At 41.5% G+C, this 26342-nt stretch overlaps 1 protein-coding gene across 2 annotated transcripts; it reads left to right on the forward strand.

Moving 5' to 3' along the window:
• The first annotated feature begins 1918 nt into the window (after positions 1-1918).
• med12 (mediator complex subunit 12) lies at positions 1919-26129 on the forward strand. 2 transcript variants are annotated; one of them, XM_046406435.1, is made up of 43 exons: positions 1919-2092; positions 2831-2935; positions 3060-3251; positions 5273-5432; positions 6042-6217; positions 6879-6989; positions 7268-7540; positions 7728-7874; positions 8068-8167; positions 8276-8412; positions 8624-8755; positions 9449-9575; positions 9772-10001; positions 10118-10177; positions 10358-10531; positions 11077-11221; positions 11981-12099; positions 13300-13443; positions 13555-13718; positions 14801-14932; positions 15285-15512; positions 15631-15775; positions 16090-16210; positions 17461-17571; positions 17678-17791; positions 18007-18143; positions 18640-18819; positions 19116-19187; positions 19299-19462; positions 19937-20098; positions 20204-20405; positions 20624-20733; positions 20873-21008; positions 21287-21436; positions 21635-22000; positions 22087-22222; positions 22345-22559; positions 22817-22891; positions 23208-23437; positions 23629-23821; positions 24658-24861; positions 25467-25548; positions 25690-26129. In XM_046406435.1, the coding sequence occupies exons 1-43, from the start codon at positions 1994-1996 to the stop codon at positions 25725-25727; spliced, it is 6498 nt and encodes a 2165-aa protein (XP_046262391.1). In that variant the 5' UTR covers positions 1919-1993; the 3' UTR covers positions 25728-26129. The 2 variants fall into 2 exon arrangements, with proteins under 2 accessions (XP_046262391.1, XP_046262392.1); XM_046406436.1 differs by having other exon boundaries at positions 22345-22550.
• Positions 26130-26342: the final 213 nt, after the last annotated feature.

Raw genomic sequence — 26342 nt, forward strand, 5'->3', positions numbered from 1 at the left:
AAAATAAATATAAAGTTTGTGTACAGGTATATACAGGTATTGTACAAGTATGTATGTGGTGAATTTACATTAACAGGACAGCAATGCAGTGACAACTGCAGAAGGCACGACTGAGGACCAGGATCACAGTCAACTGACTCAGAGCGTCTGACACTCCGAGGGAGGAGTTGTAAAGTCTGATGGCCACATGCGGGAATGACTTCCTGTGGCGCTCTGTGGAGCATCGTGGCGGAATCAGTCTGTCACTGAAGGAACTCCTGCGTCTGATCAGGACATTGCAGAGTGGGTGGGAGACACTGTCCAAGATAGTGTGTGATTTAGACAGCATCCTCCTGTCTGACACCACCGTCAGAGAGTCCAGCTCCACCCCCACGACATCACTGGCTTTCCAATTGAGTTTATTGAGTCTGTTGGCATCCTCTGCCCTCAACCTGCTGCCCCAGCACACAGCAGCAAACGTGATAGTGCTGGCCACCCCAGAGTCATAGAACATCATGTTAATCGACCTCAGCCTCCTCAGGAAAGAGAGGCGGGTCTGGCCTTTCTCGTAGACGGCGTCAGAGTTCTTAGTCCAGTCCTGTTTATTGTCTGTGTGCACTCCCAAGTGTTTGTATTTGTATTCCTCTACAGTGTCCACCTAGGTGAAGAAGAGAGAGGGAGAGAGAAACTGCGGAGTCCACACACATCTTGACTCAGAATCAGTATTTATCCTACTCAGACCCTTTACTAGTTAGAGTTCATATGGCCAGCAACCCAGAGCTTGTGTATGTGTTGTCCTGCATTCATCTCCTTGATCTTACATGCTACAGCAACATGACATAATGGCTATTATGTGCCTGTCACTGAATTTTATTTATTTTGCATTTTATTTTTTTTTTAATCATTTTAATGCGTTTTCAAATCTGTCATTTGTTCCAGTGAAAATTAGCTTCTGAGCACCAGTTGAGGCCCAAAGCCTTCACTCTCTGTGTGGTGTGTACAGTTCTTCTTCTTTTTATAATTATTATTATTGCTATTATCATTATTATACTTTTGATGGTATTTTGATTTAACATATTTATTTAGCAGTTTGAACCAACCTAAAATACTGAAGCTCCTTGAGCTACAGGTTAAGAAACTTTTTCAAAGTGTAACCTTAAGAACAGCAAATAAAGCAGGACCCACCCTAAGGTCCACACACTCATCATATTTGGTGCATTTTTTTGTGTGTGTTGCAAACTTTCAGTTAAATTTGCGTAGCCCCGCTGACAGTCAGTACGCCTGGAGCGTTCAGGGCCCCTGGGAACTGGGAAGCAGCTGGTTGTTAATTTTGCCTTCAGTTGGACATGATGAGAAAATTACCCGCCTCCACAATAACATCTTTGCATGGTCTATTTAGTCAAATAAGGGTTAATAACATTTTGTGCTAGAAACATTTTATAGATTGTAAAAAAAAAACCAAAAAACATCTGCATGAGAGATTCAAGTTTGTGAATGTGTAGAAAGATTACACACATTTCAAAGGTACAAAAGTACAGTACACTTTGGGATTGAAAACAGTCTGGTTTCAGCAGAAATTTGTACTTGTAACACACAAGGTGGCAAATGTAAGTGCTCAGCTTCACTCACTTTTCCGTTTTGAATCTGTAGGCACCTGCTCACAAAGCAATTTTTGTGTAACTTCAGTATTCCTACAATTTGTGCACAAGTTGTGTTTGAACGTCATCAATTTATTGTGCGACTACTTTGTCGCTACTTTGTCAGTTTCTTCAGATTATTTCACAAAATCGTATCGACTCTTTCATACTTATGTATAAGAAGCAGAATTTTTGTAAACATTACATAAAGTGTTAGTGGTATTGTCTATCAATTGTTTATTAAGCCAGGAAAGAATTCTCAGTGACTTGTATTTTGAAGTTCAGGGATGAAGCCTTACCGGAAGTGTGTTTCGTTGTTGAAGCTCGGTTCAGTGTACTGGGGAGGAGGAAAGCCCCGGTTGTGATGCCGCTGGACGATGGCTGCTTTCGGGATCCTAAGTTACGAACACCGGCCATTAAAGCGGCCCAGGCTCGGCCCTCCGGACGTTTATCCCCAAGATCCAAAGCAGAAAGAGGTCAGCTTTAACGATGTGCAATCCTAAACCTCGGGAATAATGTTTTGGGGAAGAAATTTTACATCCAAGAAGCTGTGCAAGCTAGTAGCAGCTAGCCTGTTTAGCAAGCCATCAAAACGGTTTGGGCCTAGCAATAACAATGAACAGCACCTAGTTGTCAGTTTGTTGGCTAGCTCGCCAGCTTATTTGGAAAACAACCGTTGCATACAAGAGTTTGCTGAGCTAGCTTATCGGCTGGCGAATGGTATCCAGTTTGATGTAAACTGGAACCATTATTTTGCTTTGTGAAGGAGAGCAATATGCGTTGCCTTTTTTGGATTGTGCGTAACTGATAATTGTTTGTTAGCTTGATGTTTTGGTCCAACGAGTTGACCTTAGCTAAACCTGCACAGCTAACCTGCAAGCTGAAATTTAAGCTAAATTATCTGTACTCAGTTTTAAGATTGGAATTCGGGCGAGCAAGCTGCCGTTCGTGGCTTTTGGTCTGGTAATAGCCTAAGATAAGTTGTAGATCTCCTCCTGGGGTATTGTGTCTGCGTTGCTGCAAATATCTCTAACAATGACTTTTAAATCTCATCATCAGTTACGTCCATTTTCCTGGTGTCAGTAGCAAACCCAATTAAGCGCGCACGATGATTCCTTAAACGACTCGACTAGATATGGATATCATAGGTCGAGACGAGTAGCATGGGTTTAAATTTTTTTGTCAATAAGTATTGAAATGTTTGTTTCTTTCAGGATGAGTTGACTGCACTGAATGTGAAGCAAGGATTCAATAACCAACCAGCTGTGTCTGGTGATGAACATGGCAGTGCTAAAAATGTCAACTTCAACCCTTTAAAGGTAATGACTGTGGCGCTTTAACCGAATTTAACCGATATACTGCCTGCTTTATTTTTTTGTGTGTGGTTTTGATTGATTTGGCAATCACATATCTGCCCCCCCCCCCCCCCCCAATGCCTTGCAGATCAGTTCAAACTTCAGCAGCATCATTGCAGAGAAGCTGCGTTACAACACGTTTCCAGACACAGGCAAACGTAAGCCACAGGTCAACCAGAAGGATAATTTCTGGCTTGTCACAGCAAGGTCACAAAGCTCCATCAATAATTGGTTCACGGATTTAGCTGGGACTAAACCTCTTACACAGCTGGCTAAAAAGGTAAGACGCTGTTGCGAGTCTCTAAAAGCCTTTCTTTGTTACTGGTAATAAATTAAATAAATTAATATTATAATTGCTTTTTGCCAAATAGAAGCCACCTACTTAAGGTGCCGCAGTGGCCACATCCTCTTCAATGTGTTTGGTTTGGCTGGTTAATCAGTTTAATTATTTGTATATCACACCCTTATGTTCGTTTGTTCCTTTATTGTTTTCATGGCTTATTTAGCTTATTTAGGATTTTTGGGTTGTTGTTTAAACGCCAAATTTGTCACCCATGTCTACAACAGAAGATATTGATTCCCAAAAAGTTCCCAAGTGCATTGCTTTGTCAAAGTAAAAAACAACGTGAAAGAAAAACATGTTTCTTAATTGCGGCTTTATGATCAATCTCATTGGCCACATGAATCTTTTTTGAGCTGAACCATTTTTCTCACTTACTCAGACCAATGCTAATAAGAGCTGCTTTCGTGTATATCTGCTTTCTTCTCTGAGAAATGCTATTGAATGTGGGATTTTCGCTTTTGCCTGTCATAAGTTTATCAAGTGACTGTCTAAAGATTTGTTCTACAATAGCACCCTAACTTGCTGAACTTTCATGTTGAATTGACAGCTAAATGTTAGCATGTTATCATTCCTAACTGTTGCTCGGGTAATTATAACATGCTGCCCTCCTGCGTTGAGTGCCAAGCCTAAACAAACCTCTGTACATGTACATGTTAGACTGAAGGAAGTTAACTATGTCTGCCAGTGTAGTTCTCAGCTTTACATGCTAATCTGACAAACCTTAATTGCTCGTAATGAAAAAAAACAAAGCTATCTCTCCATTTCCACCCAAGAAAACTTTTCCAGTCTGTAATGAGATTAGCCGCTGTATTCTTGTAGATTTTTAAGATGATATTACCCTCAAAGAATGCAGATATGTCATTTCATGTTTATATTATCTGTGCTAACATTTTGTGGTTGTGGAAGACAGGCCCTCAGTAAGCTTCACTTATTAGGTTTCTGGAAGGGCTTGATAGGCTTTAGCTGCTTGGGCAGATGTAGGTAACAGATTTGGTGTGGAGGATCCTGATGTTTGAATTACTGCCTGGAGAAATGTATGTGTGAAAGCCAAGAAGTGGATGAATGCCAGTAACTGGATTAGCCATGGTTATAAAACAGTCCCCCAACTGTGCAGAACTCTCCTAAATGCTTCAGTTCAGTGGCCCAAAACAAGAACAATTTGGAAAAGGTAAATAATGCAGAGGGTGGCAACCGTTGGTTGCTTCTGTGTAAAATCAAGTCTATTGTTTGGGTATATTGCCCCAAAAAGCAATTAGTTTTGCTGCTTGTGAGAGGAAACAGGTTATATTGCTGTTAACTAATTTTTAAAACAAAACATTATTTATAGATTGTTTTGTGAGGTGTTTTTTCCTCTTTAAACAACTCATTTTTCCCCGTAAGCTCTCTTACAAGTGGCAGTAAATAGGACCTTAGTTTCGAATACATCAGGCAAAATTAAAGGTCATCTGATTACAGTTACATTGTGGTTTGTTATGTATTTTCTGTTATACCTTCTTGTATTGTACATGTGTATTTCATTGTTTTCCATTTAAAATGAACAATGTTTTTAACTGTGTTTTATCACTTTTCCAAAAGTACATGAGTTCTAGTTTTCAGAACAAACAATGTGGGAAAGGAAATGTCATCCTGCCTAAATGTTTAATTTATTGGAAAGACGGATTTCTGCAGCCTGTGTTTTTATGATTTAGAAGCCACATACACGACATGGTTTTGCCAATGGGTTTTATTTAGCATAGTTTAATCCTTGTTGAACTTGTATATTGAACTTGTCATCTGTTTGGAAAAAGGGATTTGCACTACTCTTATTATACTACTCAGAACATTTTAAATAAGTTATTTTGACATTTTTTTCTGACAGATGGTGTTTCTGGTGTTTGTATGGTGTTTCGAGAAACCTACTTGGTGTGTGCATTGTTTGACTCAACATTACTGATGCACATGTGACGTCCTTGTCTCAGGTTCCTATCTTCAGCAAAAAGGAAGAAGTTTTCGGATACTTGGCCAAGTACTCGGTCCCTGTCATGCGTTCAGCATGGATGATTAAGATGACGTGTGCATATCATGCAGCCATCACAGAAACTAAAGTCAAGAAGAGGCATGTGATTGATCCTTGTATAGGTAAGCAAGTGATTTTGTTAATGGTCAGTTTTTTGTTTTTTTGGGGGGTTTTTTTGGGTACTGTTTGTGCTGTGGGCGGCACGGTGGTGCAGTGGTTAACACTGTCGCCTCATAGCAAGAGGGTCCCAGGTTCAAATCCCGGTCTGGGCCCTTCTATGTAGAGTTTCCATGTTCTCCCTGTGCCTGCGTGGGTTTTCTCCGAGTACTCCGTCTTCCTCCCACAATACCAAAAACATGCACATTAGGTTAATTGGCTACTCTAAATTGCCCCTAGGTGAGAGTGTGTGGTTGTTTGTCTTTGTGTGTTGGCCCTGCGATTGACTGGCGACCAGTCCAGGGTGAACCCCACCTCTCGCCTGTAGTCAGCTGGGATAGGCTCCAGCCCCCCCGCGACCCTGACGGATAAGCGGTATAGAAAATGGATGGATGGATGTTTGTGCTGTAATGGATCTGTTTCATTTCTTGTTTCTTGTGCTTTTGGGGAACAAGTTTATGAAAAATGATATGCTTTCCTCTGTGAGATTTTGAGAGATTTCTTTGACTAGAATATGTTCTGCCATTCGTTCATTTCTGTTGCTTTAAGTTTCATTTTTGTGTTTATGTATCTAGAATGGACTCAGATTATAACGAAGTACCTGTGGGAGCAGCTTCAGAAGGTGGCCGAGTTTTACCGACAATTTCCCAGTCAAGGCTGTAGCTCCCCCCTCCCAGCCACTCCTGCTGATGTGGAAACGGCCATGAAGCAGTGGGAATACAACGAGAAGCTAGCCATGTTCATGTTTCAGGTCAGTTCTGTCTAAAGTCTACTGCTGAACAGTGTCACATACGTATTGCTGTATGATACGCTACTGTTATCACATCAGTTTCTTCCAGTAATGCTTTATATTTACTTACCATTTTTAGCAGATTTATTCTGGAACGTATTGTTGAGCTGTGGCCATGTTTAGCTGTGAACATTTTTATCTCCTCTAATTGTTCATTCTACTTTACATTTTGCTTGAATAACACACAGAGTGGAAAACAGCTTGATGAAGATACAAGCTTTATTAAACAGGCTCATCTTAACCTTTTTGATAAATTGTCAAAATGCAGTTTTAAATCAGATGTACTCCAAGTATCACAAGGAAAACCAAGACTTGTGCAGGCTGCCTGCTGGAGAAAGTGCTGCCATGTCTGCTGTAAATCAGTGTCTTTCCAACAAATCCTGAACAACATACAACAACAAAACAATGATAAATGCTTGATAATTATATAAAAAAAGCAAAGGAATTAATGGTGGCTTGTTTTATTTATTTATTTAGATATGTTTCCCAACACTTAACCAACCTGATTCCTTCAATCAATCCTTCAATCCTTAAATCAGTGAATGACTGAATTTTTGGTCTCCACGTTAAAAACTCTAATGTGTATTGACCTGATATTAATTTGTTTGGTTCCTGTGTTCAGGATGGTATGCTCGACCGACATGAGTTCCTGACGTGGGTGCTGGAGTGTTTTGAGAAGGTTCGACCTGGCGAAGATGAGCTTCTCAGACTTCTCCTGCCCCTTTTACTACAGGTACACCTGTCTACCCTTTTACTGATGGATTGCTGGTGAGAAACATGCAGTGACATGCACCAGTGACACGGACTAGCTGCTTGCCCTTATGGTGGGCTGGTCCAGCTGTCTGGAGTTCATCACGCACCAGTTGTGCGTCTTCATCCGCGGCACTTTGGTGGTGTTGACCTTTGCTGTCAGAGACCCACTTGGGCCCGCAGCCTTTCATTTTGTTTCTATTTCCAAAGCTGACTGATGTTGGGTGGGGTAATGCTGTGAATCTCTTCTCTGTCCCTCAGTACTCAGGGGAATTTGTACAGTCGGCTTACTTGTCACGGAGACTGGCTTACTTCTGCACACGGCGCCTCAACTTGTTGCTAAGCGACGGGAGCATTGGCCCCAGCACAGGGGGGCATCCAGCCCATGGCATCTTGGCGCAGCAAGGTAGCGCCCTGCCCCCCACCCCCACCTCACAGCCGACAGGAGGGAACCAGCCGCAGACACCTTTCACAGACTTTTACATCTGCCCTCAGCACAGGCCTCTGGTGTTCGGACTGAGTTGCATGTTGCAGGTATTACGTTCATTTTGACTGACCTTTAGTTGATACATGGAACGTGTTAGATGTTTTTCGCAACGCTCCAAATATCTGTCAGCTTTTTAAAGTCAAACACAGGACATTAATTTGAAAGACAAATTTTTCGCTTACAAATTCTCCTGTTTTTCTTTCCTGTGTTATTTGCTCCTTGTCGGCACATCAGAGCATAGTGTTGTGTTGCCCCAGTGCTCTGGTGTGGCATTACTCTCTAACAGACAGCAGAAACAAGACTGGTTCACCTCTGGACCTCCTGCCCATCGCCCCCTCCAGCTTACCAATGCCTGGTGGAAATACTGCCTTTACTCAACAGGTACCTCCATCAGTGTTGATATCATTGAGCCAGAAGAGTTATTTTATATTCCGTTTTTGTTTTATTTGGAAAATAGTGTGTTTAATACATGAAATGCAGTGTGATAGATTCCACGTTTCCAAGGATTGAAAGAAAAAGAAAGAAGACGTTAAGAGGATTAAGACCTGTAATCTCAAATTTTCTTTTTGTGCAGGTTCGCGCAAAATTGAGAGAAATCGAGGAGCAAATAAAGGAGCGAGGCCAGGCAGTGGAGTTCAGGTGGTCTTTCGACAAATGTCAAGAGACCACAGCAGGTTAGAAAACTCTTTTTCTCTGCTCTTTTAACTCTGTAGCCACTTCTCAACGGGTTTGTTGCGAGGGCAAAGTCATGATGTGAGATATTTTCTGTAATCTGTTGCCAGGCTTCACCATTGGGAGGGTTCTTCACACCCTCGAGGTTTTGGACAACCACAGCTTCGAGAAGTCTGACTTTAACAACTCACTGGATTCGCTGTACAATCGAATATTTGGGTTGGGCCAGAGTAAAGATGGCCACGAGGCAAGAACTGTTTCCTCTTCCCTCTTTGTCTTAAATATCACAAGATCTTCCAAGGCAGTGTTACAGTGATCAAACATAATCGTTTTTGTTTTACTTGAAACTAGAAAGTGGAAGAAAAAGAATGAATTTTAACACTGGTGTTGTGTGAATACTGATCATCATATTATAAAACCTTTAGCTGTCTTTTCTCACAACCCACCCTTCTGCACAGATGTCGCCAGATGACGACGCAGTGGTGACCTTGCTTTGTGAATGGGCAGTGTGCTGTAAACGTTCCGGCAGACACAGGGCCATGGTGGTGGCCAAGCTGTTGGAAAAGAGACAGGCTGAAATAGAAGCAGAGGTAAGAGACACACCATCCGCAGCTCAGTTAACAAGAATATGTGGGCACTGACTACGAGAAGCAAGTAAGACTAGCTAATCAGATTTCTTATACGTTTATTTGTTATTTTGTAATGTTATTTTATTTCAGATTGCCTGAGGACACACACACACAGGGCCATAGCCTGCATTTATGCTGATGTCTGAATTCATCAGGTGCAGCCAACCTAAAATGGCCATCAAAACAAGTTTTTTTTTCCCTATGCTTGTTTTCTTCAATGATCAAACATTTTTTCTGCCCATTCACATTCCAAGATGTAATACCATACATCATTATCAAATGATGTCGGTGTCCTCAGGGTTGTCTGCAGTGGCAAATACGCACTCCAAGTGGAAAGACAACATACATAAGCTAAATAAATAACATGGTTTCAAGGGGACGTGTCTCTGACTCGATTTAAGTAGCCCTGAATTTCAGCCTTTTCTTATTAGCAGTCTGTACAGTGCTTAAGTCAGCAGGCCACTGAATATTATCAGAAGGTTAGCTGCGAGAATGCAGTCTCTTGTTCTGTTGTCTTTTGTGGATTTCGTGGACACACTTTTAAAACAAGTGATCGTGTCAAGTAAGGAAAGCTGTGTATAAAGGGGATGTCTACATTTAGCACTGAAAGACGGTTTTCCGTGTGTTGTCTGTCTGGCGTGTGTTTGTTTGCAGAGGTGTGGTGAGTCGGAGGTGGTGGATGAGAAGGGCTCTGTGTCATCCGGCTCCCTCTCAGCTGCCACACTGCCAGTCTTTCAGGATGTACTGCTGCAGTTCCTCGATACTCAGGCCCCCACGCTGAGTGAGTCTGCCTGCTCCCCCCCACATGTCCCATAGCTGTTATTATCAAATGCGTCAAACTTGATCTCATATTGAAAGAATTTTATATCCCCTTTGTCTTTGCCTCTTATTTCATTATTCAGTGCAAATTTATTCTAAAGCATTTGGCAAGAGAAACCTGGCATTAAATTATTCAAATCCTCTTTCCCCCTCTGCAGCCGAGCCTGGGAACGAAAGTGAACGAGTGGAGTTCTCCAACCTGGTCCTGCTCTTCTGTGAGCTCATCCGTCACGATGTCTTTTCCCACAACATCTACATGTGCACGCTCATTTCCCGCGGCGACCTGGCTTCTGACTCCCACCTGCCACGCCCGCGCTCCCCCAGCGACGAGCCGTCTGATGAATCAGATCGCAAGGAGCAGGAAGCCAGCAGCAGCGGCAAGAACGAGGCATGTTGGAGGCATCTGTTGTTGGGTGTTTTGGAATGCGATTAATCATTTGTGCCGCGGTAAAAAGTAACAGCATGGTGTGAAGGGGTAACATGAGGTCACTGTTTGTTCAACAGGATGCTGGACTGTCTGAGTCGATGGAAATTGATCACAACTCCAGTGCTAATTTTGACGAGGTACACGCAACATCTGACATTTCATATTTCCTTCCGTAATGCAGGCATATGTAGTTTGGAATCAAATCTAAGTTTTTGTCAATTTTCATCACCTCTATAGCTTGCGCTGCTGCTCTTTTGAAGATTTTTTTTCTTGTGCACACATTCGTGAAGTCATTTCAGTCTCCTTATGCCTTGCAGATGTTCTCTCCTCCGATGCACTGTGAATCGAAGGGAAGCCCCTCTCCTGAGAAGCCAGCTCCAGAGCAGGACAACAAGGCCAGCTCTAAGGACAAGGGCATTGACCCTGCCTTCCCACAGCTGTATGAGCAACCTCGCCACATTCAGTATGCCACTCACTTCCCTATTCCTCAGGTAAGAGAAGTCCCAGCCAGCACTGTGTTAGAATTTATTTAGAATCTGGTAACGCCTGAGTCTTTCATGCTTGTAACAGGATGATGTGGCAGTACTGCTGATGTAGATCCAGTCTGGTATATTGAAATGTCAGAGATCAGTGAATTAATCGATTCATTTTAATCATTGTTGCAAGTTATTTTTCAAGCAAAACAATCACCAATTAAAAAGAAAAAAATGGCAGCAGCTTTTCTACATATAATACATCATATTTTTATAAAGTTGAACTAAACTATCTTAAGCCTTCAAAGCATAGAATATTTAACTTCTGCAATTTGTTTTCTTTATATTTGTTTTCTAAGTATTGATTGTTCCTGTTGAAAACCTGCCAGTAAAAAATTCCAAAACAGATTAGAGAAAACTATTGTTGAACAATTCAGTTAAATTTATTTCTTAAACAGTGTCACATCTCGACTCGACATGATTTTGGGGTTGATTGTCTGTTTTTGCTGCTGGGGTTATCGGATACATCCAGCTGATGAGACTCTTTTTGTCATCTCTTTCAGGAGGAGAGCGCCAGCCACGAGTGCAACCAGCGGTTAGTGGTCCTCTACGGCGTGGGCAAACTGAGGGACGAGGCACGACACACCATCAAGAAAATTACCAAAGACATCTTGAAAGTGCTCAACCGCAAAAGCACGGCAGAAACGGGTAAGTGCTCTTCAATTTTATCAGCTTTTGACTGTCAGCTTCTCGTCCTGTATTTCCCATTTGTTTCGTTTTTGCATTACCTTAGCTGGAGGGATGCAGTTTGTCTGGTAGCAAACCGCCTTTTAAGATTACGTCGCTGAAATCATTTTGAAGTTTTGACACGTGTCTCCCAGTATATTTACTCGATGTTTGTAAAACATTGTTCACATTCAGGCTGATTGCTCAGTTTCTCCCTGTGGCCATTCCAGCTGTTATCCTCCTCATAACTCTTTTTCTTAAGATACATTTCATTTGTATTCCCTCTCTTCTGCTCTCCTTAAGAGAACAAGCTTTCTTTATCGACCTCGGATGGGGGGTGAGGGGGTGTTGCATCGCTCCATCTTCTTTCCACCCAATTTCTATGCTAATAGCTCTCATCTGTTCTCAGCCACTTAATCTCAGATGCATGTGACCTTATTAGGGTGATTTAAGGTTTTCAAAGTTATAATTGCATTTTTTGGAGTGTTTTGGATCACCTTATCACATTCCTGTGAGCTGATGACCTTCAGCTCACAATTTTGTTTCTCTAAATTGAAAGTACCATTTTTCTTTTCTTTAAAGTGCTCTCATAGCTTAAAAAAAAAAAATAAAGATGAGACCATTGGTTTAACTCGATTTCATGACCGGCTCATTCTGCAGGCTATTAAAAATACTGCCGACCAGTAATGAGTTGCTATATTATTATATATTTTTTTTATCGCCTCTTTCCCACAAACACAGGAGGAGAGGAGGGACAAAAGAGGAAGAGGAGTAAGCCTGAAGCCTTTCCCACTGCAGAAGATATCTTCTCTAAATTCCAGCACCTCTCCCACTTCGACCAGCACCAAGTCACCTCCCAGGTTAGACCTCATCGTCTCAAATCTTCATGTGTCTCATGTTTCAGTGTGTGCAGGAATCAGAAAATACTGATTTGAATGTAAATTAAATTTGAGTGTACTTTTATTTGTCTTATGAGATGTTTGAACACAATTTGAATGAGTAATTGGATAATAGATACTGGATGTCACTCAAAAGACTCTCAAAACGTCTCTGTGGTAGAGTTGCGTTGGAGAATGTAGTTTTATCCTGAATCTGACAGTAATGGCAGTAATGTCCCTAGATGATGACATATGAAACATTTGAAAAGGAAGTGCCCTGTTTTAATGAATTGTCAGTTGTAGACCAACTCTTCAACAGGGCTGTACATCTGTTGGCACCCGTGTGTGTATTAAAGGGATGGTTTGTCATTTTGGGAAACACATTTATTCACTTTCTTGCATAGAGTTAGATGAGAATGATGACAATGATCACATATTAGTCTGTGAAACATGAAGCTGTAGCCAAGCAGTTGTTAGCTTGGCATCAACACGTATGTTCACATTAAACAGAAATGAGAGCAGGTAGGAATGGTTTTTTAACATTACTCTCAATGGATACATCTTTAAGCATTTATTATATTCAGTTAAGTAGTTATTGATAACTAAACCTTTGGAAGAAACGTAAACCAGTTAAGCTTACAACATCACTTGTATTCCCACTATGATGACAAAATCCTCGTGGCTTGACTGAAGTTTTTGTGAATGCTTGCTGAGAACTAATTTGTTGGATCTCTGAGATTGACTGTGGTCTGCGAAGAACATAGACTAACTTATCAGAGTTCAGCAGTTTTGTGCAGAGGTGTTAATGTTGCTAAGCATGAGAAACAAAGGCGGGAGGCAAAGAGGGGCTGAGCGAGTTGACACATCGCTTGCTTCTCCACAGTGAAGAAGGATTTTCCCTTTGTAAATTGTAAAAAAAAAAAAAAAAAAAAAAATAGAAAAGTATTTTGTGGCAGTCAATATTTATGTTGTGGCAGACGACAATAAATAAATCGTTATATGGGAAGCATCAATTCCAAACAACAATGTTCTCGTGGCTGACAAAATATTTTAGCATTACTTGAAAGTTTCCTGCCTGTTTTAAATGTAGACTCTAAATATTGAATAGCAGTCCACAATGTATTGTTGTGCTGTACCTTGGTGCCTGAGCCAAGGCTGTAAATTCTGTTTGTTTGTGTGCAGGTGTCCAGAAATGTGCTGGAACAGATCACCAGCTTTGCCTTAGGGATGTCTTATCACCTGCCTCTGGTCCAGCACATCCAGTTCATCTTCGACCTCATGGAGTACTCCCTCAACATTAGTGGCCTCATAGATTTTGCTATTCAGGTACTGGCAACTTCATTACATATGTTATTTAACATGGATAAATCCGGATACACATACTGTTGTTCATTATTGTTTGTGTTAAAATCCATTGACTGAGTGTGTGTTTTGTAGCTTCTGAATGAGTTGAGTCTGGTGGAAGCTGAGCTGCTGCTGAAGTCGTCCAGCCTCGTGGGCAGTTACACCACCAGCCTGTGTCTGTGTATTGTAGCTGTGCTGAGGAGGTACCACTCCTGCCTCATTCTCAATCCTGAGCAAACAGCGCAAGTTTTTGATGGGTATGTAACTTATGAGCTCTGATGTCTGGCAATGGGATACCTTGAAATCTCAGCCTTATACCGTGATAGCATAGGAAATGATTGCCTAAGACTTGCTTGGATTTTATTTGATGGCCCATACCTGCTGTGATTTGGTTTTGTTAACGTACTGTGAAGTCGATTGAAACAAAGATTAGATTCCAACCCTGAAGTGATGTTTGAAGGGTAAAGAAATGAGTTAACCTCATAATCAAAGCAGTAAAAAGGCAATTTAAAGAATTGTTGCTCATTTAGTCTTTATTGAGGATTTTTATAGTTACGGGAGCGCTGACAGGACACTTTGCTGCACTAATAGAAGTTGTTTGTGAAGCTGGTAATTGAGGCTTTTCAGCTGATTCTTCTGTTGCTCCGGTGCTCCAGTCATTTGATATTAAAACATTAGCTAAATGGAATTATTAAAGAGAACTTATGTAAAGCCCTTAATTGAATAATACAAATCAAATATAAGAGTAGTTCTTATACGGAAAGGACAAGGAACAGTTCAACATTTTGGAAAATGTGCCTGTTTGCTTTCTTGCAGAGATTCAAACAGGAAGATTGACACTATTTATGTCTAGTAAGGATGAGGTTACAGCTGACAGCCATCTTACTTAGCTTAAGCACAAAGACTGGACAGAATGGGAAACAGCTGGCCTTGTCCTGTCCCATGGTGCCAAAAGCCTCTTAACTGCACCGCTAACGCTCGCATATTAACACAGTATATTTAATTTATGCAACAGTCAGTGTGTAAAACTGCCAGGAAAATGGTGAATTGTTGTTTTTGCACTTATATTTTGTACAGATTAAACGTTTATGATATTCTTTTTATTAATAAGCCTTAAAAGTTCTGGCATATGTAATTTCAACAAGGCTCCATATGCTCCTGTTTCCAGTCTCTATGCTAAGCTAAGTTAGTTGGCAGGCTGATGATACTGGTATCAATCTTCTCATCTAACTTTCTCAAAAAAAAAAAGAAAACTCATTTCCAAAAATGTCTGACTTCTCTGTTAAAGTACGCCACTGAAGGAGTTGCTGTTAAATCATGTGTGTAAATGTGTTGTCAGGTTGCGCATCGTAGTGAAATCGGGTGTGAACCCGGCGGACTGTTCCTCTGCTGAGCGCTGTATCTTGGCCTATCTGTATGACCTCTACACCTCCTGCAGTCACCTGAAGAACAAGTTTGGCGAGATCTTCAGGTGGTAATAAATTCTCCTGTTTGAAAATGTTTTTCTGTTGCCTGTATAAATATTTGGTTTTGCTTCTGGACTTTTTTTGACTATCCCTGAAAACCAAATGTCTTTTTGGAGAAGGAAATGTGTCAAATATAACAGAACTTTATATACACTGTACATGTACACATTCTTAGTATGCTGTAAGTTGCTTTTGTCAACCAGGAAATTCAAGCAGTTGTGTACAGTAAAAAAAAATGGATATTACCAATTGCTATTTGTTGCCCATATTTCACTTTACATAAATTATGGTTGATTTCAGTAATCAGTCCAAACATAACCCTTTTATTCTCTTTGTCCCTTTTGCCTTCACTCTCAGTGAGTTCTGCTCCAAAGTGAAAAACTCCATCTACTGCAATATCGACCCATCGGACTCCAACATGCTTTGGGATCCTGTGTTCATGATGGAGGCCATTGCCAACCCCTCGGCCCACAACTTCAACCACTCCATGGTGGGCAAGATCCTCAACGACAGCCCAGCCAACCGCTACAGCTTTGTCTGTAATGTGCTCATGGATGTGTGTGTGGACCACAGAGACCCTGAGAGGTGTGTTGCTTTTGTCATGATTGTGCTGTACGTGCGTATGCCTCAGTCTCATGCAGTTTTCTAGTCTTTATAGGGCTGCCGTACGTAGTGTATGTAATGTCATGTAATGTGCTTTTAGGGTGAACGATATTGGGATCCTGTGTGCAGAGCTGACGGCGTATTGTCGCTCCCTGAGTGCCGAGTGGCTCGGCATCCTCAAGGCTCTCTGCTGCTCCTCAAACAATGGCAACTGCGGCTTTAATGATTTGCTGTGTAATGTAGATGTAAGTTGTGGTTTCATTACTCCTTAAACCCTTCACAGCAATATTATAAATCCAGCTTTAGCCATACTTCTCTTGTTTAATAAAGGGATGGTTGTTTCACCTGTTGTCCATAACATAACACGTCCTCCACGTGCTTGTAAATGCCAGTTGAAGGATATGGATTTTGTCGCATATTTTTTTCTCTCTCTCATTTTTATTCCCTCGTCTTACATTTAATCAACATTTTAGTACTTAGTACTTTGATTGCTGTAGCTCTTATCATCTCATAGCATTCATGATGAAGTTGTTTGTTGTTGTCTGTTTTCATCCTTCAGGTCAGCGATTTGTCCTTCCATGATTCCCTGGCAACCTTCGTAGCCATTCTCATTGCTAGACAGTGCCTACTCCTAGAAGATTTGGTTCGCTGTGTAGCCATTCCTTCCCTCCTAAATGCTGGTAAGGGTTTTTTCATTTCAAATGTCCTGCTAAACAAAAATGTGCCAAATCAGAGCAGAATTGAGAATGGTCATCAACTCATCATCCTTTGAACTGGTTTCCAGTCTTTTCTGTCTGTCTCTTTTGTGTTCCAAATGTGTTCATTTGAATTAATTTGAATTGGATGTTATATTGCACCGTTAACTATCTCAAAGTGAATATTGTTACAGCAGTTTATTCATGCAATCGAACTGTCAATTTTGAGGTCAGTTTGGTCAAGCTTGTGTTTACACCGCTGCCAGATGGGCTGTCAGAATCTGGTTTCAGCTGTTTATTAGTACCTTTAGATATTTCAACCATTGATGGTCCATTGTGTGTAATTTAGAGGTGCCTAGCTGTGTGGTTACAGATTGCTATTAACTGAACACCCTTTTTGTTACCCTCCCCTAAGGTGACTGCTAGAAACGATAAAAATTTGAAAGAGCCAGTGTTGGGTGTCTCTGTCGTGGGCCATAGTGGGAGCACATTGAAGAGGGCCTGCTCCCTCTCTAGATATGAAAGGCTCTTTGTAAAGTAGCAAAAGCGCTACAATTCATAATTCTAGGTGATTATATGCTAATTATAAGATAAGTATGAGTATGAGATTCCATTTTTTCTGGGGCACCTTTGCTTGGGACTCTGCTTGTGCTTTTTACTTGACCTTTTATGCAGCTTGGTGCACTAATCACAACACTTGAGCTATTTCTGGATTTAACATCTTACCAGAGTTCTCCGTGCCATCCCCCAGCCATTCAAGCATCCAAGCATCTATATCTGATCTCAAGGCTTGGCTCTTAGGAAGGAATACTGTATAATGCATTACATCTAGCAGAGAGGCGAGTAACCGCAGAATATTTGATCTGTGTCCACAAGCCTTTGGTGTGCTTTGTGTGCTAGCCAGAGAAGTGCCTCCCTCTCCCCACTGCTAATCTTTTTTCTTCCAGCATGGAGACAAAGCCCCATTCAGTCATGCTGTTTGGTTGGGTTTGCATCGTTTTATGATACTTTTACTTATGCCAAATGCCAGCAGCTCTCATTTGTGGTAAAATCTTTGTTATTACTCCCTCTTTCACAACTCTATGAAAATTACACTTCAGCCTGACTGATGAGAAGTCTATTTAGGCCAAGGTTTAAATTTAGATGTGTGACTTCTAGTGGAAAAAAAAAAACTGACACTCAGTTATGTGACATGAAGAAACTCACCTACAACACTTGTTTTAACTCACCTTCAGCCTGCAGTGAGCAGGATTCTGAGCCAGGAGCCAGACTCACCTGCAGGATTCTGTTGCACCTTTTCAAGACGCCACAACGCAACCCTGTCCCCCAAGATGGTGTGAAGTCAGGTACTAAACATAGCCACAAACTTCATCATTGTTTCAACAAAATTTTCCTTACCCGATTATGACTTTTTGTTTTTTTACTTGTACTTCTGTTGTAATGGCTTTGCAGATAAATCCTCAGTTGGTATCCGGTCGTCCTGTGATCGCCATCTTCTTGCAGCTTCTCAGAACAGCATAGTTGTTGGAGCAGTATTTGCTGTCCTCAAAGCTGTCTTTATGCTGGGTAAGAAATTTTACTGTTACTGTCATATCAATAAGTTCAAATTCAGAACCATCACCAGTCATAACTGATGATGATCAGGGTTAAGTTGGTTATCCTGGTCTCAAAATGCTTTGGATATGGGATTGAAGCAGAGTAACACGCTCTGAAAATACTGGATTGTGACCTCACTGGCAGATTTTACTGGTTGGTTTTATTGGTCTCTTCATGTCGTTTAGGTGATGCCGAGCTAAGAGGTTCAGGACTGTCACACCCCGCTGGCCTCGACGACATATCTGATGGCCGCAATGTCTCCATAGAAACGGCCAGCTTGGATGTGTACGCAAAGTATGTTCTGAAGACGATCTGCCAGCAGGTGAGGATGTGACTTGAAATGGAGAAGCAGCTAATTCAGTCAGTGTGAAATGGAAATGGTGAAAATGAAAGCTACCGAGACAATTAACGAAAAGAGTGCATGGAGCTGTTTAGGCATGTTTTCTCTGCACGTTCAGTATCATCTGCTCTGCTGTCTTTTCTGATTGCAGACTTTAATTGGAAAACACAGAGAAATGATTATCCTTTATATTTTTTGGTCATGTAAGCTCTCCAGCTTGTCTGAGCCACTTGTTGAAGCAGTAAGCCCCACATGAATGAGATCATTTTCTGCACCAGATGTCACTTACGCCACACAGATATGAAAGAGAACATTGTTACAGCTATGTTTCTGAGAAATAGCCCTTTTGTGCGGTTTTGATCTCCATCCACCCAGCTTTGGTCCAGCTTGTTTTGAATGAATAATGAATTGAGGATAGTCGTTGCTATCGCTCGCATTTCTCACTCTATCGCTTTTTCTTGCTTGTTCTGTGTTGCAGGAATGGGTTGGAGAGCGCTGCCTGAAGTCTCTGTCTGAGGACAGCAGTGCCCTGCAGGACCCAGTGTTGGTTAACATTCAGGCTCAACGGCTCCTGCAGCTTATTTGCTATCCACATCGCCAGCTGGACAGTGACGATGGTGACAATCCTCAGAGGCAGCGCATCAAACGCATCCTACAGGTCAAGACTACACAGAAACTCCTTGAAATCTTTTTTTGTAAATGGAGATTCTTCATTTCAAAAATACATCCAGAAGTTGGTTGGTTTACAACATCTGTGATTATTCTCTCAAATAAGAACTTAAATTTTAGTACTTACTTTTAGGTTGTCTTTCTTAAATCAGAGCTGTGAGGTGCTGCTGCCCTCTTCTGGCTGATTCAGGGACTGAGAACATTTGTTGACAGCGCCATGAACTGTGCATCCTCTTTTGACAAGCAAAAAGACATGTGGTTAACAGTATTCCTTCCCTTTCATAGAACATGGACCAATGGACGATGAGACAGTCATCCCTGGAGCTGCAGCTGATGATCAAGCAGAGCACGAACAACGTAAGTTTCTGTCTTCAGTGTGTCTCACCATTTTTTGTTTTTGAAGAACAAAATGTGAATGTGGAAACTTTGTTAAATTATTCTAAATATTTGTCATTTACTTTCCAATAGGAGCTCTACTCACTCTTGGAGAACATAGCCAAGGCCACCATAGAGGTGTTTCAGAAGTCAGCTGAGATGAACTCCAGTAACCCCTCAGGGAATGGAGCAGCGACCCAAGGCGGCTCCTCATCCAACAGCAACAGCACCACCAGCAAGATGAAGCCAATTTTAAGGTGTGTATTTATTTTTTTTTCTTTTTCACTTTTAATCACACAGTTTTCTTTGCACTGAATTTTGTACATTCTTACATCCAGTTGTCATTGTAATATTGTCAGATTCACCCCAGCACTTATATGATTTGGTTACTACTTTAGAGTGTTGATGAATTTATCTGTGCAGATTCTCAGTCATCCAGGTCATATTCACTCAAAGAGTTAAAGCAAGGCGTCTGGACTCGAAGAGCCAAATCTTCACTCTTCACAAAAAGCTTCAAGCCAAATCTTCTTGCTTTAACTCTTTGAGTGTTGATGAATTGAAACTTTGTCTGTCACTCCGCCAAACCAAAACATATAAATGAATAATCCCTTAGATCTTTAAGGGTTAAACACTAACCCCATACCCTCAAATAAACATTTTTTATTCTGTTTTGGTTTATACTTAATGATATTTAATCCTGAATGTTTTTTTGTTTGCACCGTGTGCTGCAGCTCATCAGAGCGGTCAGGCGTGTGGCTGGTGGCTCCGTTGATAGCCAAGCTGTCCACCTCAGTTCAAGGCCACGTACTGAAGGCAGCGGGAGAGGAGCTGGAGAAGGGACAGCACCTGGGCTCCTCCTCACGTAAGGAAAGGGACAGGCAAAAACAGAAAAGGTAAGTTTTACGAGGTGAAAACTGGCAGGTGTTGGTATGTTCATTTTGTGCCTTTTTCTTCTTCTTTTTTTTTTTTTATTAAATTCATTTTCCTCCTCTTCTCAGTATGTCTCTGCTGAGCCAGCAGCCATTCTTGTCTTTGGTGCTGACCTGCTTGAAGGGGCAGGACGAACAGAGGGAAGGCCTTCTCACCTCCCTCTACAGCCAGGTGCAGCAGATTGTTTCTAACTGGAGAGAGGACCAGTACCAGGATGACTGTAAAGCAAAGCAAATGATGCACGAGGCTCTTAAACTGCGACTGAATCTTGTAAGAACTTCTTCATCACTAAAATCAGCTTTACAGTACAGCTTCCCTGACTATTTTAAGTTTATCCATCATTAGTTTTGTATCCTATTAAGCTCAATTTGTGCATGTTTACTTTTAGCTCTAGATTTTCATCTTTTTCATCTTTTAAATCCAACATTGGGTTTGATTAAACATGCTATAAGGAGACTAATGGTATTTTTTTTCCCTCTCCTAACAAGGTGGGTGGCATGTTTGACACGGTTCAGCGCAGCACCCAGCAGACTACTGAGTGGGCTGTACTACTCCTGGACATCATCAGCAGTGGCACAGTTGACATGCAGTCCAATAAGTGAGTGTTGACAAAAGAGAAAACAGAAGAGAGCAATCCACTCATTTTTACTGCAGTTTACTCAGGCACAAATTCTGTTGCAGTCACAATTGTCATTCACTTGACCTGCCTGGCACTTATGTCTGCCTCTCTCCAACAGTGAGCTCTTCACAACAGTGTTGGACATGTTGAGTGTGCTGATTAACGGGACACTGGCTGCAGACATGTCCAGTATCTCTCAGGGCAGCATGGAGGAGAATAAGAGAGCATATATGAACCTGGTCAAGAAGCTCAGGGTAAGTATGGCACACCTTGCTCATCCATAGCCAGAGTGTTGAGTCTGAAGATGTTCTCCTTTCCCTTTATTCAGCTTGGTTTTCTTGAGCTTTAAAGTCTATGATGATTAGCCTTTTCGTTATTATTGTATTTGAAGTAAGACAATGAAGGGAAAATCACCAGATAAATAGGTCCTAGCACAGAGTGTGCTACTTTGAATAATATGCTGATGTAGAAATGTCACATTTCATTAACATTGTTATAATTCCTCCTCTCCACATTGTATTTCTTTCTGCAGAAAGAGCTTGGAGATCGGCAGTCAGAAAGTTTGGAAAAGGTTCGCCAGCTTCTGCCACTGCCAAAGCAGACTCGAGATGTCATAACCTGCGAGCCTCAGGGTTCACTAATAGACACAAAGGGTAACAAGATTGCTGGATTTGAGAAGGAGGTGAGTGCGTTCTGACCCTCCAAAGTCGCACACCATCAGAAATTTTAAAGGGTGTTTGCTATTCCTGGATTACGCTTTGGAAATGGAAATGTGCTGCTCCTTTTTTTTCCCCAATACAAAGTTGAAATAAATTTGTGTCAGCATTATCTAATCATGCTGATCTTTCATGAAATAACTGGTGTGCTTTTCTGCCACCAGGGCCTTCAAGTATCAACCAAACAGAAGATTTCTCCCTGGGATGTCTTTGAGGGTCTCAAACACTCCGCCCCTCTCTCCTGGGGTTGGTTTGGTACGGTGCGTGTGGATCGCAAGGTGACCAAATTTGAAGAGCAGCAGCGTTTCCTGCTCTACCACACCCACCTGAAGCCCAAACCTCGTAGCTATTACCTGGAGCCGCTCCCCCTGCCCCCTGAAGAAGAGGAGCCTCTGACACCTGTGTCCCAGGAACCAGAGAAGAAGATGATGGAGGCAGTGAAGCCTGACAAGACTGTGCCCACAGTGCCCTCTGACTCAAACAAGAAGAAACCCAGCAAGAAGAAGAAAACTCCTTCCAATAAGACAGAGGTCAGATTTTACAAACGGACATTCTCTACATGTTTGTTTCCTGTATCAGTGCTATAAAGATAAATGTTTCCCCTTTTTCTCATTAGGACTACGTGAACCGTGCACCAGTCACCTACAGTACTAATATGCCACCTGAGCTGATGCAGAACCACCCATATGGCAGGCTTCCCTATGGCCAGCAGACCATGAGCATGTACACACAGAACCAGCCTTTACCTCCAGGTCAGTTCATAGCATATCCTCTCATCATTTTCACTATTCTTCAGTACCACTCTTAACGCAGTGTTTTATCATTCAGCAAGAACCATCCGGGATTGTGTTTTACATAATTTGATTTTCCACAGGAGGTCCGGGTTTAGAACCTCCATACAGACCTGCCCGCAATCCACAGATGAACAAAATGATGCCCACTCGACCCAGCTACGCAGGCATGATGCCAGGCATGCAGGGAAGCATGCCTGGCATGATGGGACTGGACAAGCAATACCCAATGAATTATAAGCCCCCGCCTAGCATGCCCCAGGGCCAGATACTGCGACAGCAGCTACAGGTCAGACTGGTGAGTCAGTTCTCAGATCTTTATAGTCAAATAGAGTTGACCAAAAGCAGTAGCTAGTAAGATGGAGCAGAATTAGGGCAGGTGATTCCCTGTTTGATTGCTACTTAAATTCAGTTTTTAAGTCTAAGACAGCAATGATATGGTTGTCTTCAGTGTGGGGAAAAAAGTTGCTATAAAATCAGCCCTAAGAATCCTCTTTCACTCCTGGTACAGGACTTGGAATTCCTGCTGTTTTAATGACTTGTTTCTCCTTTCAGAATCAGAGCATGATAGGACAGCAGATCAGACAAATAACACCCAACCAACCATATACTTCAATGCAGGCATCTCAGGTAAGACTGTTTTTATTATGTAAATGATGCACAAAGAGAACACAAACTTCTCTTAAAAAAAATAAATAAAAAATGTCACCTGGTGCTTTTATTTATATACACTAATGTTGAAGAATTTATGGCAGGATCAACTTTTGACCTTCCTAGCATTTAAGGTGATTTTCTACATGCAAATCATCCACACAGAAATAAATTGTATATGTGCACACGTTTTCACTTACCTCGTCTTGTTTGGGTTCACTGCATAAATTATAATAAATTCTCCCCTTCACTATCTTGGTTTTAATTATCACTGTTGTCCCATGTCCTTGTTCAGAACATATCTCAGGGCTATACCACATATGGATCACACATGGGCATGCAGCAGCATCCATCTCAAGGCGGTGGTATAGTTCCTTCCTCCTATGGGAACCAAAACTTCCAGGGCACCCATCCTGGAGCCAACCCGGCTGTGGTGGATCCTCTTCGACAAATTCAGCAGAGACCCAGTGGTTATGTTCATCAGCAGGCTCCAGGCTACGCACACAACATGCAGAACACTCAGAGGTCTGTAGTGTGTTGGAAAGGAAAGCTGTTGCTTCGTTTGCTGCTTAGTAGCACTCATAAACCAAAGTGCATAAGGTTGACATTGTTTAACTGTTTGAGTTTACATTGTAATGCTGTTGGCTTTGGTTTTTTAAAGAGAACTACTTTGCTCCCTGCACTCATACTTTTTCCTCCTGTCCTGTAAACTTCAGGTTCGCCCACCAGACCCTCCAGCAGAATACCCTAATGCATGGTCTCAGTCACATGGGAGGCCAGGGCGTTCATCCAGGCTTGAGGCCCAGTCAGATGCTGGCAGAACAACAACAGCAGCAGCAGCAGCAGCAACAGCAGCAACAAGCAGCACAGCAACAGCAGCAGTACCTCAGACAGCAACAAGCACTCAGAGTAGGCACTTGATGATAACAAAAATAATAATAGTGATGGACACTGAAGTGTGTATTAGCCTGGATAACAATGAAGATTACTGTCAAAGATAACACCTAGTTTTCTTCTGGGCAACGGGGGGGATGGTGGTGGTCTTTGGAAGAGTCTGGACCTTTTGATAATGGCTTCTGATTTATTTGGGTTTAACTGAAGAAAGTTTGTGACAGCCAGTTAATAATGTCTGTCAGGCAGGATTAGTTCGCTCAACTGCAGTGTGTTTCCGGAATGAAAAGAGAAATGGATCTGGGAGTAATCTGCGTAGTAATGTGCATGTGGTGCTTTGAAAAGACTTGACCCCTATAAATGGAAAATTATAACAGACCAAGGATTGTTAGCTGCTCAAAGAATATCTAACTAACTCAGGAACTCCAAAAGTGCCATCTCAGAGCTCTGATCTGATCTCTAAATCTAACTGAAATTTATTAAAAACCCAACAAGGGAAGTTAGTACATTTGAAGACAGTTATTTAACATGAACAGATCCAGAGCTGGCTCTTAGAGAAATGGTTGAGCTATGGCTGATTATGAAATATTCATGCGCTTGACCAATAGTAAGTGGAAAATTGATTGTGCTTAGAATAAGTGGACGGATATAATGAAATATGCCTTTTAAAAAGTGAGTTTAAGAATTTCCAGGGAACAGGAAAAGGTTTTCATGAATCAGTTTGATGCTTAGCAGTGACAGCTAGACAGAAACTCTTCACATTTCTAACAAAATTATAAATGTAATTTTTCATTTTAAAAGTCACAGCTCTGTAGCTCATAAAGCTAACCATGATTTCTTGTGTTTTCACACAGCAACAGGTCCAACAAGTTCAGCAGCAGCAGCAGCAACAACAACAGCAGCAGCAGCAGCAGGTTCAGCCCCAGCAGGTTCCTCCTCAACAGCAAGTCCCACAGCAGCAGCAGCAACAGCAGCAGCAGGTGGCAACGGTGCCAGCACCAGGCCAGGCACAGAACCAGGGCCTGGGCATGCAGCCTCTGCCCCCCCAGCAACCCATGGTAAGTCCAGTTGTTAGTAGGGCAATAGTGTGAGGAGACACATTTATAGTGTCTTGTATTAGTAAACATTTTAGTAGGACTGTCTCATTAAAAGGTTTTATATTTCAATATGTAGTCTGCAGGTACTGCGTGAGCTTTAGTTGATTTTCATCTGTCAGTGTTAATACAGAAATGTCATTGTATGCCTTCTATTCAGACACAAATACTAGTAATTTTGACTATTTTAGCCAAGTAACAACAGTTTTGCACGCATGACCCATTTTTTAAACTTTTGCTTTTTTGTGTACTGGGAGCTGCTAGTTTCTATATATTTTTAACTTTATTTATTTTCAACTTGCAGAGACTTGGAAGCTTAACAGAAATGCACAGATGATTGTATTTTTGTCAAAATTACATTGACTGTTTTGGAAGTTTCCTGTTGCTACATACCAGAAAATAAATAGTCATAGTAGTCATACATAGCTTGTAAATGAGATGCTTTTTTAGATGCTAACTCTTTAAATTGTGGATATTTTGCCTCCTTAAATTAACCACTGGAAATTTGGGCCATGGTTGTTACCCTGGATGGATCACATACCCTAACAATGTATGCGTCTCTGTTTTAGTTTCCACGACAGGGAATGCAACAGACTCAACAGCAGCAGCAGACTGCAGCTCTGGTCAGACAGCTGCAACAACAACTTTCAAGTAAGTCAGAAACTTCTTTTTAAAAAAAAAAAAAAAATCTGTTCAGTTTATGGTTTTTACTGTTGTCATTGTTTCTATCTCTCTGTAATCATGAACGCCAATTTCATGTCTGTAATGGAAAAACTTTCCTACTCTTTTCAGATACACAACCAGGACAGGGCACCAATTCATATTACTGATCATGCTTGTTCATAGTAGTGTGTGGAAAACAGGCCCTCATTATGTGGGGACACCCAGCTCTGCAGATGTATGTGTGTGTGTGTGTGTGTGTGTGTGTCCAGCCCTGTGTAGGCTGTTAGAAGGGGGGGGGGGGTACTGTTCAAGGCACCAAGGACCACCAAACCAATGAGATCTCGACCACTGAGGCAATGATCAGAGAAAATATTTGGACTTCAGTCATGTAATTATGGATTATCAAAGAAGGGATCCTGCTCTGAAGTAAACAGATGATGGTTATTAATGGAAAAGTTTATGTAAAAAAAGTACCAGAAATTATAAGAATAATGCAATTTTTTTATTTTATTTCAATTTGTACAATTTTTTCAGTTTCGTGTATTTCTCATTAAAAAATCATGTCAGTTTTTATGTCTCGTACTTGTGTGTGTAAACTGCTTGTAAATTTCATGTATTTAAAAATGTTAATGAAATCTTTAAAGACAAAGTAGCAATCAAAGGATTTCTTTTATCAAAGACTACTGCCATGCAAAACATTACTTGACGTCAGTTTTAAGTGTCATGATCAGTCTCTTGCTTGTGTCTAGAGTAACTTTAACATTTCCCATGAGAGTGGGTTG

The sequence above is a fragment of the Scatophagus argus genome, chromosome 12 (assembly GCF_020382885.2).
Source record: "Scatophagus argus isolate fScaArg1 chromosome 12, fScaArg1.pri, whole genome shotgun sequence".
Classification (NCBI taxonomy): Eukaryota; Metazoa; Chordata; class Actinopteri; family Scatophagidae; genus Scatophagus; species Scatophagus argus.